Consider the following 14,370-nt stretch of genomic DNA (forward strand, 5'->3'; position numbering starts at 1 on the left):
AAAAGTGTAATCGTATCGGATATATCGTTGCGGGTGACGATGACCTATTTTGACGCCATCTTTGTTTTCTTTCCTGATCGCACAAGCGACATCGCTGACGTCACTTACTACACACATTACTACAGTACACATGTATATCTATCGCTTCCAAAAATTATGTGGAAAGTGAGGGATGCAAAGGTAAGAATTATCAAATTTGATCTAATCCATTAGATTTTTACCTGTTTTAGCTAATGCAAAAATTTCTTAAACTTTTAAAGCTATTTTCTTTGCAAAAATGAGCGTGGGAAAATCCATGGCCTCCGTCTGCTACGCTCACCATTTTCTTTATTTGGTCACGTGACAGTCATGTGACAAGCTAGTCTATTTTTGTAATTTTTTTTCACCCTTAAGCATATGGTACGCGCTATGTCTGTTAAGTGCGTTATAATACTATTAACTGAAATTTAATTGGATGTATATAGCTGGTAGTTACATGAATTGTTGGGGATGAGTTAGTTTAAATATGATTTATTTATTTCAGGTTCCACAGAGGAAGTACAGATGTTACTCCCCAACCTGAATGAATTTTTATGTAAACACTGTTCTACTGAAGAGTAAATGAACAGTAAAACAAGTTAATATAGTTTAATCATGTACATGTTTGTATAACTATGTTGTAACTATGAGGTAAACATAGAAATAAAATTTAGAAAACCCATTTATTTATGTGTTTACATATTGCAGAGACAGGTTGCCCATCACATTTATCTTGTACTTGATCCAACACTGTGTTATAAAGATATAATAAGGCAACCAATCAGAGGCGTCGTTTCAGGTCCCTCTCAACAAATATGGCTGCTTTCATGCATGGCTGAATATGTCAGCTCAATGAAAAATAAATGGATAATTTGGCTAGATTGTAGTATCTTTCTTTAGTTCAAGGTTTGTTAAATCTGAATAAGACATGTATTAATTGAAATTAGGTATTAGCACTATAAGGTGACAAATAATTCCTTAAGGGCGTCAAAACTGGTCACGCGAGAATAATATTTTGGGTAAATAACGAGCTGTGTTATGAAATTTTAAGAAAAAAACTAAAAACAAACTGAAACTGGTAGACTATACTGTCAGTACATCATTAGCCGACTCAGGCCATTCAGGCCTTTGATTTATTTGTTTATTCTGTAACAAGCCTGAACAAGTGAAGTATTAAAATCTTACACCGTCTATTCTGAAGGATGCTAAAAATATCTAGAATTTATAACATGTATTGCACTTCACGCCTTGAAGCTTTTGAATGGGACATTTTAGATACTGCAGGGGTAATTTGTCTTGCATAGTTATGTCACTGATGTGTTTTATAATTGGGTGAAACATATGTCAATGATATGCTCCAACAAACACTGTCTGTACTTGTAACTTAAATTTAAAAATTATACAATGGTTGCAAGTTTGTAGTAAATATAGCAGATAATAAAATATCCATCATTATTGAAAGCAAATGGAATAGGACAGAAACACAATGCTAACTAAAAAATTCTAATTATGCGGATCACATGAAAATATGTTCTTTATATCCGATTATTCACTAAAACCATGTTTGTTGTAACATTTTACATAGAACAAAGATTGACCATAGTAGGGACATTTGAAATTGTTACGTTATAACAAAAAATTTATGATAGCACTGTTCTATGTTGATGAAGTTTGCTGTATAGCTAATATGGTTTATGTGGTGGTTTTTGGCTGTTTTGGGACCAAATACATTGACATTGGCCCTATTTCCATCCAAAAAGTATGTTATTCCCCATTTTTTGGAAAAAACAACTGATTTTTATTACAAATTCCAACCAAAACTCTGAGCAGATTTACATCTACATAACTATGTAAACCAAGTGTAAACATTTTTAGCTTGACTATTCGAAGAATAGGGGAGCTATCCTACTCGCCCCAAATGTTAAAGTTTGCGTACCACCCCAAATATTTTCAAAGTCCATTGAGATATTGATATTGCTTTCATATTTTGCGTACTTGTTTACCATCATGACACCAGTCTGTAAAAAGGAGGAGGCAACTCTATCAAGCATTTTGACTGAATTATGGCCCCTTTTCGACTTAGAACAAATGTTAAAGTTTGCGCACTGCCCCAAATATTTTCAAAGTTCATTGAGATATTGCTTTCATATTTTGCATACTTGTTTACCATCATGAACCCAGTCTGTAAAAAGGAGGAGGCAGCTCTATCAAGCATTTTGACTGAATTATGGCCCCTTTTCGACTTAGAATAAATGTTAAAGTTTGTGTACCACCCCAAATATTTTCAAAGTCCATTGAGATATTGCTTTCATACTTTGCATACTTGTTTACCATCATGACCCCAGTCTGTAAAAAGGAGGAGGCAACTCTATCAAGCATTTTGACTGAAATATGGCCCCTTTATGACTTAGAATATGCTTATTGTAATGTTAAAGTTTTACTCATTGTTTATATTATACTATCAAGCACTGAGAATAGTCAAGCACGCTGTCCACTGACAGCTCTTGTTTAAAAAAAATTGTTTTATTGCTGTGCTATTTGCCCTATTTAAGTCATGATTTTCCCCTCCTAACAGACCCTTCCACCATTCCCCCAAAACTGAAAAACACTAGTGAGTAAATCAGAAATATTTATTTGTCTTCCAAAAATTGTATCTTGGTTTTTGAGAAAAAACATGTAAAAATGAAATACTATGATAAAATGAGCCACACCATGAGAAAACCAACATAGTGGCCTTGCGACCAGCATGGATCCAGACCAGTCTGCACATCGGCGCAGTCTGGTCAGCATCCATGCTGTTCGCTAATGGTTTCTATATTTGCAATAGGCTTTGAAAGCGAACAGCATGGATCCTGACCAGACTGCGCGGATGGCTGTATCCATACTGGTCGCAAAGCCACTGTGTTGGTTTTCTCTTGGTGTGGCTCAAATGTTTAATTTCCACTGCAGGTTGTTGAACATTCTGGTGCTGTATCACTAGATGCCAAGCTGTACATTGTCATGGTTTCAGCTCTTCTCATTCCCTATGTGATGGTGAAAAGTTTAAAAGCTCTTGCACCATTCTCGGCGTTCGCAAACTTGCTCAACTTTGTTGGACTGATTATAATTATAGTGAACTTGCTACAGGGACTGCCCAGTACCACAGCTCGAGCCTCGGTTGGAGAAATTAGAACAATACCCTTGTTCTTTGGGCAGGCAATTTTTGCATTTGAAGGAATAGGACTGGTATGAAATTTATGCAGTTTTATATACTTTTTAAGGACATTGGAGTTTTTCCAGTTTTGATTTTATTTATTTTAATGGAGATCACTTTATTAATCCTTTTTTTTCTTTTCCTGCATTACTAGAAATGACATTAGATTTAATGAGGACTCATGAGGGACAATGAACTTTATATCACTTTCAGATTTTAAGATTAAGAACATAGCCCTGAACTCACAGAAAAGATCTATAGAGTTATATCCTATTCCTTCTGTTGTTGTTTTGTCTAAGTTCAGTTCCTTTTTCCTAAATTAACCTCTGAAACTAACATTAGGATGGTTCATTTAATAGAATATGAGATGATTCATGTATATGTCCTTGAATCATCTGTGTTTCTGTTTAAATTGCACTACATATATAGAGGATATTTGTTTGTTTTGAGTGAATATGGAATATATATCTCATTGAGAAGTGAGAAAATTTCAAATATTTTCACGAGCGCGAAAGTTTTCTCACTTTGAGGTGAGATATATTCCATATTCACGAAAAACAAACAAATTTTCTTTTTATTTTATGCTCAATTACGTTGAGAAATGCATTTTGCAACTGTTTTAATCTCAGCGCGGAAAACAGACGCGCGTAAACAGACATGACGTCAGATGTGCTGTGACGTTATAAAGACGCTTGCAACATAAAGTTCTATTTTGTTTTATATTTTGCTGCATAACGGTATGGAATTCTCTTTAAGTAAAATAATTTGAATCGAGAAATATATTATAAAGAACAAAGTGTGGCTATAATTTTCATTCTGTTTTAAGCAAATAATTTAAAATTCATACACAATGTATGAGGGGGCGGAGCTCATATCTCTCACAGTGTGAAAATATAGATTTCATATTTTCACAGTGTGAGCGATGAGATATGAAAATATTTAACTGATAGAATACAGTATTTCATTAGTTAGCATAAAATAAATATCTTTACACTTGTTTAAAATGTTGTCTTAATATATGTATCACTCTTTTTAAGGTTCTTCCACTGCATAATAAGATGGTAGAAAAACCAGCATTTCTTGGTAAAGCTGGAGTGTTAAATCTTGGACTCACCATAACAGTTGCATTGTACAATGCTGTTGGTTTCTATGGTTACCTGAAATATGGAGATGATACAAAAGGGAGTGTAACTTTGAACCTACCACCTGATGACTGGTAAGTTGTAACTGTCATGACCAGTGCTGACTGGTGAATTGTAACTGTAATAGTCAGTGTCGACTGGTAAATTGTAGCTGTAATGATAGTGATGAGTTGTAACTGTAATGACCAGTGATGACTGGCAAATGGTAACTGTAATAACCAGTGATGACTGGCAAGTCGTAACTGTAATGACAAGTGATGACTGGTGAGTTGTAACTGTAATGGTCAGTGATGACTGGTGAGTTGTAACTGTAATGGTCAGAGAAGACTGGTGAGTTGTAATTGTAATGACCAGTGATGACTGACAAGTTGTAACTGTAATGACCAGTGATGACTGGTGAGTTGTTACTGTAATGACCAGTGATGACTGGTGAGTTGTAACTGCAGCTGTAATGACAAGTGATGACTGGTAAGTTGTAACTGTAATGACCAGTGATGACTGGCAAGTTGTAACTGTAACTGTAATGACCAGTGATGACTGGTGAGTTGTAACTGTAATGACCAGTGATGGCTGGTGTGTTGTAACTGTAATTGTAATGGCAGGTGATGACTGGCAAGTTGTAACTGTAACTGTAATGACCTGTGATGACTGGTGAGTTGTAACTGTAATGGCCAGTGATGACTTGTGAGTTGTAACAGTCATGGTCAGTGATGACTGGTGAGTTGTAACTGTAATTGTCAGTTATGCCTGACAAGTTGTCACTGTAATGGCCAGGGATGACTGGCAAGTTGTAACTGTAATGGCCAATGATGACTGATGATGTGTAACTGCAATGATCAGTGATGACTGGCAAGTTGTAACTGTAATGGTCAGTGATGATTGGCAAGTTGTTGCTGTCATGTTCAGTGATGACTGGTGAGTTGTTGCTGTCATGGTTAGTCGTCACTGGTGAGTTGTTGCTGTCATGGTCAGTGGTGACTGGTGAGTTGTTGCTGAGTGGTCACTGGTGAGTTGTTGCTGTCATGGTCAGTGGTCACTGGTGAGTTGTTGCTGTCATGGTTAATGTGACTGTTGAATTGTCACTTTCATGTTCAGTGTTGACTGGCAAGTTATCATTGTCATGGTCATTGATGACTGGCAAGTTGTCACTACCATGGTCAATGATGACTTGCAAGTTGTGACTGTCATGACCAGTGATGACTGTTGAATTGTCACTGTCATGGTCAGTGATGACTTATGTTGTTACTGTCCTGGTCAGTGATGTCCTTTGAATTCTCACTGTCATGGTTAATGATGGCAAGTTGCCACTCTTATGGTCAGTTATGACTGGTTAGTTGTCAATGTCATGGTCAGTGATTTCTGGCAAGTTGTCATTGTCGTGGCCAATGATGGCTGGCAAGTTATCACTCTCGTGGTCAGTCATGACTGTTAAGTTGTCAGTGTCATGGTTTATGATGACTGTTATGTTGTCACTGTCGTGGTCAACGATGTCTGTTGAATTGTCACTGTCATGGTTAATGATGACTGTTGTGTTGTCTCTGTCATGGTCAGTGCTGTCTGTTGTGTTGTCACTGTCATGGTCAGTGCTGTCTGTTGAATTGTCGCTGTCATGGTTAATGATGACAGTTGTGTTATCACTGTCACTGTCATGGTCAGTGTTGTCTGTTGAATTGTCACTGTCATGGTTAATGATGACAGTTGTGTTGTCACTGTCATGGTCAGTGGTGTCTGTTGAATTGTCACTGTCATGGTTAGTGATGTTTGTTATGTTGTCACTGTCATAGGTTTTGTAGCTCATCTGTTTGGGTGATCTATTATGATAGTTTATGCAGTGACAGTTAAAGAACTGTGTTAAGTTCAGTCATTGCTATTGAGATGTGCAGTTTGTAGGTGCATGAATATAGATATCAGATCTATAGCCCTATCAGTTTTGCATATATTCTGCTGGGCATACTCCAAAAAGATGTGAGGAAGTCATTAGACTGGCTTATGGAATGTAGGTTGTTCTACCCAGGTGCCCACCCAAGCCTGAATTAATGCACAGAGAGGTACTTGGGGTCATTTTGCCACTACAAAAACAAAAACACCATATGATCTTAATTGTGGCAATTTGACTTAAACCCAAAGAAATAAATGAACAATGCATTTTTGATGCAATTGTAGCACAAATCATGCAAAACAACCATCATTCATGAAGTAGTTTTAAGAGCACACTTAGCAAGTTAACAAGTTACAGTGTCCATGTTCTTTTTCTGTGTATTTTATAAATAAAAGTCATCTTGATGTTGAATTCAAGTCTTGACAATGTTTATTCTGGTATATTTCAGGTTGTATCTGTCAGTGAGGTTGATGTTTGCTGTATCCCTGTTTATCTCATATGGGCTGCAGTTTTATGTACCTATCAACATCATATGGCCTTTTATAGTAGATAAAGCAGAAAAGAAATCAAAACATGTGCCAAAATTTGCAGAACATTTTTTTAGGTTCTGTTTAGTTGTTTTAACATGTGAGTAACTATATTGTAAATTCAGTCTCGTTCTATTAGCTCACCTGCTGCAAAGAGGATACTAGACACATGCTGTAGTGGTAGGAATGTGAAATGTTAGAAATAATGGTAATTCTCCACTTTGTTTGCTGGAACCATCTAAATATTTGGAGGCAGTGCTTCCTATGGTACAACAATAACTTTCATTCAAACAACTTTTTTCCATAGAACTACTTAGGAAATTTTAACAAATAATTAGGTATTAATTAGATTACCCATAGTTTATACCAGTTCAGATATTAAAAAAAATGAATGGAACAGACTCTAGACTATTTTCATCATGTTATTATTTTTACTTCAATCTGTTATGTTAGGCTTGTTACTATAATATGTGGCTATTGACACAAGGGTCAAGATTTTCTTAAGTGAGGTGAATGTCCTCTATGACAATATGACTAAATGACAACACTTCTAAAGTTTTTCCTTCCCCTTCCACTCATATTTCAAAGTTGTCATTTCCTTGCAGAGAAGTAGTCAGTATTACTTCAATGCGCTAAAAGATCGGTGGAATAACTGGCTGAATGCATAACTGAAACACTGCAAAAACTCTTTAATTCTAATAAATGAAGTAATTATCAGCAACATTTTACTGTTAACACTTTTTACAATACTTAGATAACATGTATCTCCTGTAAAACATATCTATCTTGGGATTCAGTTATAGTACCAGGTTGTGACATTTAACATTTCATGTTAAAAGATGTAGACTTGAGAAAAGATTGTGAAAGAACTTTGATATAATACTAGTCAAACGATAGTTTGTCTAAGAGTGATATGTAACTTATATTGTGCAAAGTAACTGTAATAAACATGGGATTTCAGACCACTCTGATTTTTTAACACATCTGTACTGGTGTGCCGTCACCAACATGATAGACTTAAAATTATAACAGTGTTCTTACTATTTGCAAATAACATGGAATAGATATTATTTCTAAAGTCAGATTTCACTTTTCATGCTATAATTGGCTGAGGATAATTCTGAAAATAATGCTTTTTTTGTATTACAACATTACAGATAAACTTTATATCCTGTAATCCTCACAACAATTGCAACCTTTATTTGTTTCAGGTGGTCTATCAGCACTTATACCTCATCTAGATCTGCTCATCTCACTGATTGGAGCATTTGCAAGCTCTTTTCTAGCACTGATTCTCCCAGCTCTGATTGAGCTTGTAACTTTCCAGAGTAGTAAACTTGTTTGTTTCAAAAACTGGTTTATTATTGCAGTAGGATTGGTTGGATTTGTCACAGGAACTTACTCCTCGCTTGTGGAAATAGCAAAAACATTTTAACACTATATTATAACTAGAGAAATTTGATGAAACTCAGTGTTGACTCACATAGGTTGAAATATATTTGTTTTTGGCTAATTTTAGCTTGACTAATTGAAATGGTAGAGCTTTGTTGTCACCTTTTAGTCTGAGCCCGAGTCACAAAAGTTGTTCATGTAGGCAAGTTTCTCAAAATCAACTAACTTGTAGCCAAACTTTACATTTTTGCAGAATTATGCCCCCTTTTACCTAAAACATTTTGAAAAAAGTTTTCATGTAAGCATGTTTCCTGGAACTATCATAACAAATGGTTTCAAAGTCTTCTTAAGTCTTAAGCATGATTAAATGACCATTCTGAGCGAGGATCCATAACTTCAACTTCAGAAATTTTGGTAAAGCTTTTGGATGTAAGCTAGAAATATGTGGAAGATTTTCAGATAGTCAAGTGCACTGTAGTTGACCAGTTGTTTAAGTAAAACAGTTACCGGGTAATTTTGTTTTTGTATTTTGTTAGAATGATATATGTTTAGTTCTAAGAATAGAAAATGTACATATATTGACAAAATTTTAAAGGCTTTTGCTAAAATGTTTTTTTAAACAAATTTTATAACAAGCTTAGCTTTATTGTATATCCATAGGTATATTGGTTGTTTTAATATTAATACTTTGTCTGTTTATGACAAATGACAATAATATATATACTATATATGTATAACATGACGTATATAATAATTCCATGAAAGAAACTTTAGGTTTAAGTATTCTCTTTTCTAAGATGTTTTATTTTTGTTCCAGTTAACTTTTGGCACTGGTGAGAAAACAGTTATATCAAAAGTTGAACAACAATATTAGACACGTTGATATTTTTAATCTTATGTAATAAAAGAAAATGTGATACCTTTTTAAAATCTGTAGTCTTTTAATTGTTATGAATGGTTTATTAGCTCATCTGATTTTTTGAAAAAAAATGATGAGTTATTGTCATCACTTGAGCGGTTGTCGGCGTCGGCGTCTGCGTCGGCGTTGCCTGGTTAAGTTTTATGTTTAGGTCAGCTTTTCTCCTAAACTATCAAAGCTATTGCTTTGAAACTTGGAATACTTGTTCACCATCATAAGCTGACCCTGTATAGCAAGAAACATAACTCCATCTTGCTTTTTGCAAGATTTATGGCCCCTTTTGTACTTAGAAAATATCAGATTTCTTGGTTAAGTTTTATGTTTAGGTCAACTTTTCTCCTAAACTATCAAAGCTTTTGCTTTGAAACTTGGAATACTTGTTCACCATCATAAGCAGACCCTGTACATCAAGAAACATAACTCATCTTGCTTTTTGCAAGAATTATTGCCCCTTTTGGACTTAGAAAATCAGTTTTCTTGGTTAAGTTTTATGTTTAGGTCAGCTTTTATCCTAAACTATCAAAGCTATTCCTTTAAAACTTGCAACACTTGTTCACCATCATAAGCTGACCCTGTACAGCAAGAAACATAACTCCATCCTGCTTTTTGCAAGATTTATGGCCCCTTTTGGACTTAGAAAATATCAGATTTCTTGGTTAAGTTTTATGTTTAGGTCAACTTTTTCTCCTAAACTATCAAAGCTATTCCTTTAAAACTTGCAACACTTGTTCACCATCATAAGCTGACCCTGTACAGCAAGAAACATAACTCCATCCTGCTTTTTGCAAGATTTATGGCCCCTTTTGGACTTAGAAAATATCAGATTTCTTGGTTAAGTTTTATGTTTAGGTCAACTTTTTCTCTTAAACTATCAAAGCTATTGCTTTAAAACTTGCAACTCTTGTTCACCATCATAAGCTGGCCCTGTACAGCAAGCAACATAACTCCATCCTGCTTTTTGCAATAATTATTGCCCCTTTGGACTTAGAAAAATCATTTTCTTGGTTGAATATTATGTTTAAGTCAACTTTTCTCATAAACTATCAAAGCTATTGCTTTAAAACTTGCAACAGTTTTTCACCATCATAAGTGGACACTGTACATCAAGAAACATAACTCTATCCTGCTTTTTGCAAGAGTGATGGCCCTTTTTAGACTTAGAAAATCATGGGTAGGACAATATTTCTATTATACAAAAAAAATCAGATGAGCGTCAGCACCTGCAAGGCGGTGCTCTTGTTTATATATGTGATAATATGTACATAACGTGCATCTGATTTTATGCATTTTGGACAGTCCATCATTCCAGTACTGTCGTCCAATCTGTTTTTGTTTGCAGATAAAGGAATTTTGAAATACTTCCCACAGCTTGCATGGTATCATTGCAAAAATCTGGTTAGTAGCACCAAGATAATGTAACAGATTTGTCTTATTTTTTGTCCAGACAGCGAATCTGCAATTAATGATTTCAAAAAGAATAAAATTTGTATAATATTTCACAATATCTTGACAATTTCTGCGTGCAAGATCCAGTACCTGTAGCTCCAAGACTGAAGTCACATATTGAGGTTATATTTCTTGTTTGTACAGTTTCATTAATAAGGATTCAATACGTTGCAAAGTGTCTATAATGATATCTATAATGACATGGTGATGTGTCACACACTAGATTCCTAAAGCTCCAATTCTTCCACACTTTGAGGTTGATCGCCTTGATGTCTTATCCATACCACAAGACTGTTATCATCAAGGTGTTTTTAGAAACTATTTTGAGTAATTATTAATTCACTGCAACAAAATGAGAGCATGGATGAGTTAGTGTCCACACTTAAAGCTGAATTGTTTCCTAGTTCAAACTTTATTTTCAGACCATAAATTGGCATCAAACGGTTTTAAAATACTAAGAAATCGATTGTACATCATAACACGACAATGTTTTGTACTGAATGCATTGGTTCCCTATTACATCAACGTTTGAAGTCTGTAACTTAGATTCAAACACTTTGTTTCATATATATACTGATGACATTTTGTAGAACTTTGTGAATCCCGAGTGCACATTTATACAAGAACTCGATACACACTGTACTTATTTAACGATTATGAGAGAAAATGAAAGTTTGGCATTTTAATGTCCAGATTTAACGATTGATGAATATGACCCCAGGTTCCTAGCCCCATGCTCTATGTCGTGCTCATTACATGTTATTTCATAAGGGATTTGGAATATTTACTTCCGGTAAACTGACACCACCATGACATTTCCTAACCTCCACTCATGAGGTTAAAATAGCAAATGTTTTGTCACATTCATGTACTGTAGTTGCTGCATCCACTCTGTTGTAAATGATAGGCTAGAGATATACTACAGAATATTGTTGTTTCTCGTAGTCTTTGTTCGCCCCATATGGTTCTGGGATGATCTGGATATGAAAAGAATTGTAACCACTGCCTTACCTTTGCATGATCATAAGAGGCGACTAATAGTGTCTTAACACTTGGTTTTGCAACCCAAATAAATAAATAAATTTTGATGATTCCTCAATTGAATACAAAATATTAAACCAATTCACCAAAGCACTGTAGTTTTTGTTGAAAGATGTAAATTATTGAAAGTTCTAGTTTTCTTTGCACATACCATTATTTCTCATTTATCAGCAGACATTGTGAAAATCAACATGTTCCACATGACCTTGGCATTTTGCTTTAAGATAAAGGTTCCACTTTGTAACCTCCATTTTTCTTGAGATTTTCATACTTCAGGGCTATTTGACTCTTCACAAACATATTCTTTATTGTTAATGTTGTTTTTGCATTTTTTCTTGTGGACATTGACTTATTAAACTGGTAATGGTTAAGGCTTTTTGTATTTCATTCATGTTGCATTTGTAGTTATAATAAATACCAATTATTTTATACATGTGAATAAAGTGACTATTTACTTGAACGTTCCAGTAGAATCTCAATTCAGCCTTGTTACAGGAAAATGTTTGCCTTAGATGTTAATTTGCATTTTATAATTATATGTTAAAAACATTGGTTTGTTTTTAGCTCACCTGTCACAAAGTGACAAGGTGAGCTTTTGTGATCGCGTGGCATCCGTGCGTAAACTTTTTCTTGTGACCACTCTAGAGGTCACATTTTTCATGGGATCTTTATGAAAATTGGTTAGAATGTTTATCTTGATGATATCTAGGTCAAGTTCGAAACTGGGTCACATGCGGTCAAAAACTAGGTCAGTAGGTCTAAAAATAGAAAAACCTTGTGACCTCTCTAGAGGCCATATTTTACATGAGATCTTCATGAAAATTGGTCAGAATGTTCACCTTGATGATATCTAGATCAAGTTCGAAACTGGGTCACGTGGGGTCAAAAACTAGGTCAGTAGGTCAAAAAATAGAAAAACCTTGTGACCTCTCTAGAGGCCATATTTCTCAATGAATCTTCATGAAAATTGGTCAGAATGTTCACCTTGATATTTCGAAACTTGCTCACGTCGGGTCAAAAACTAGGTCAGTAGGTCAAAAAATAGAAAAACCTTGTGACCTCTCTAGAGGCCATATTTTTCAGTGGATCTTCATGAAAATTGGTCAGAATGTTCATCTCGATGATATCTAGGTCAAGTTCGAAACTTGGTCACATACATTCAAAAACTAGGTCAGTAGGTCTAAAAATAGAAAAACCTTGTGACCTCTCTAGAGGCCATATTTTTTATGAGATCTTCATGAAAATTAGTCAGAACTTTCACCTTGATGATATCTAGGTCAAGTTCGAAACTGGGTCACGTGGGGTCAAAAACTAGGTCAGTAGGTCTAAAAATAGGAAAACCTTGTGACCTCTCTAGAGGCCATATTTCTCAATGGATCTTCATGAAAATTGGTCAGAATGTTCAGCTTGATGATATCTAGGTCAAGTATGAAACTGGGTCACGTGCGGTCAAAAACTAGGTCAGTAGGTCGAAAAATAGAAAAACCTTGTGACCTCTCTAGAGGGCATATTTTTCATGAGATCTTCATGAAAGTTGGTGAGAATGTTCAGCTTGATGATATCTAGGTCAAGTTCAAAAGTGGGTCACGTGCCTTCAAAAACTAGCTCATTAGGTCAAATAATAGAAAAACCTTGTGACCTCTAGAGGTCATATTTTGCAATGGATCTTCATGAAAATTGGTCAGAATTTTTTATCTTGATGATATCTGGGTCACATGTGCTCAAAAACTAGGTCACTGTGTCAAATAATAGAAATAACGACGTCATACTCGGTTCACCACTGGGTCATGTGGGGATAGGTGAACGATTCAGGACCATCATGGTCCTCTTGTCTTATTGTATATCTCTATATTGGAGATATATTGATTATGTCTTTCTGAACATGTTAGCTCATCTGTCTGTTCGTCTGTCGCAATAGTTTGACCCAACTGCTCCTCTGAAACTTCTGATTCAGAACTTTCGTATTCTTATTATGTCTGGTATTTTAGGATAAAAATTCCTGTATATGAGTGATTAAAAATTACTAGGGGATGCGAGGGGTATTGTTATATGTACCATCTCTCATTAGCAGAGTTATTCTGCAGCCAGTGCTTCCTAAAGATTTAAAGCATGATTCAACACTAAAAAGGGTTATGAGTAATTATGTTTGACATTAATGTTAAATAATTTTTACTCTTTTAGCATAGTTTTTAACAACTATACTTCCGTTTTGATTTGAATGAAATGTCATAAAAATTGTAGTTGCACTGTTCAGGGGGGTCTTCAGTTACTGGTTTTTAGCTCACATGTCACAAAGTGACAAGGTGAGCTTTTGTGATCGCGCACCGTCCGTCATCAGTGCGTCCGTCCGTAAACCATTGCTTGTGACCACTCTAAAGGTCACATTTTTCATGGGATCTTTATGAAAGTTAGTCTGAATGTTCATCTTGATGATATCTAGGTCAAGTTTGAAACTGGGTCAACTGCGGTCCAAAACTAGGTCAGTAGGTCTAAAAATAGAAAAACCTTGTGACCTCTCTAGAGGCCTTACTTTTCAATGGATCTTCATGAAAGTTAGTCAGAATGTTCACCTTGATGATATCTAGGTCGAGATTGAAACTGGGTCAGGTGCCTTCAAAATCTAGGTCAGTAGGTAAAATAATAAGAAAACCTTGTGACCTCTCTAGAGGCTATATTTTTCATGGGATCAGTATGAAAGTTGGCCTGAATGTTCATCTTGATGATATCTAGATCAAGTTCGAAACTGGGTCAACTGCGGTCAAAAACTGGGTCAGTAGGTCTAAAAATAGAAAACCTTTTGACCTCTCTAGAGG

The 14,370-nt window shown here is 35.3% G+C and overlaps 1 protein-coding gene across 8 annotated transcripts in view; it reads left to right on the forward strand.

The window, feature by feature from the left end:
* The window catches only part of LOC123558065 (proton-coupled amino acid transporter 1-like), a 44,975-nt gene extending 31,385 nt beyond the window's left edge, over positions 1-13,590 (forward strand). For 4 of the 8 annotated variants that reach the window (XM_053542526.1, XM_053542524.1, XM_053542525.1 and 1 more), the window contains exons 8-11: positions 2,968-3,243; positions 4,249-4,427; positions 6,681-6,859; positions 7,971-13,590. In XM_053542526.1, the coding sequence (XP_053398501.1) occupies positions 2,968-3,243; positions 4,249-4,427; positions 6,681-6,859; positions 7,971-8,194 (858 nt within the window). In that variant the 3' untranslated portion in view covers positions 8,195-13,590. The other 4 variants (XR_008370858.1, XR_008370859.1, XM_053542529.1 and 1 more) reach the window with 4 other exon arrangements.
* The last annotated feature ends 780 nt before the right edge of the window (positions 13,591-14,370 follow it).

This window comes from Mercenaria mercenaria, chromosome 5 (assembly GCF_021730395.1).
Source record: "Mercenaria mercenaria strain notata chromosome 5, MADL_Memer_1, whole genome shotgun sequence".
NCBI classification, from domain to species: Eukaryota; Metazoa; Mollusca; class Bivalvia; order Venerida; family Veneridae; genus Mercenaria; species Mercenaria mercenaria.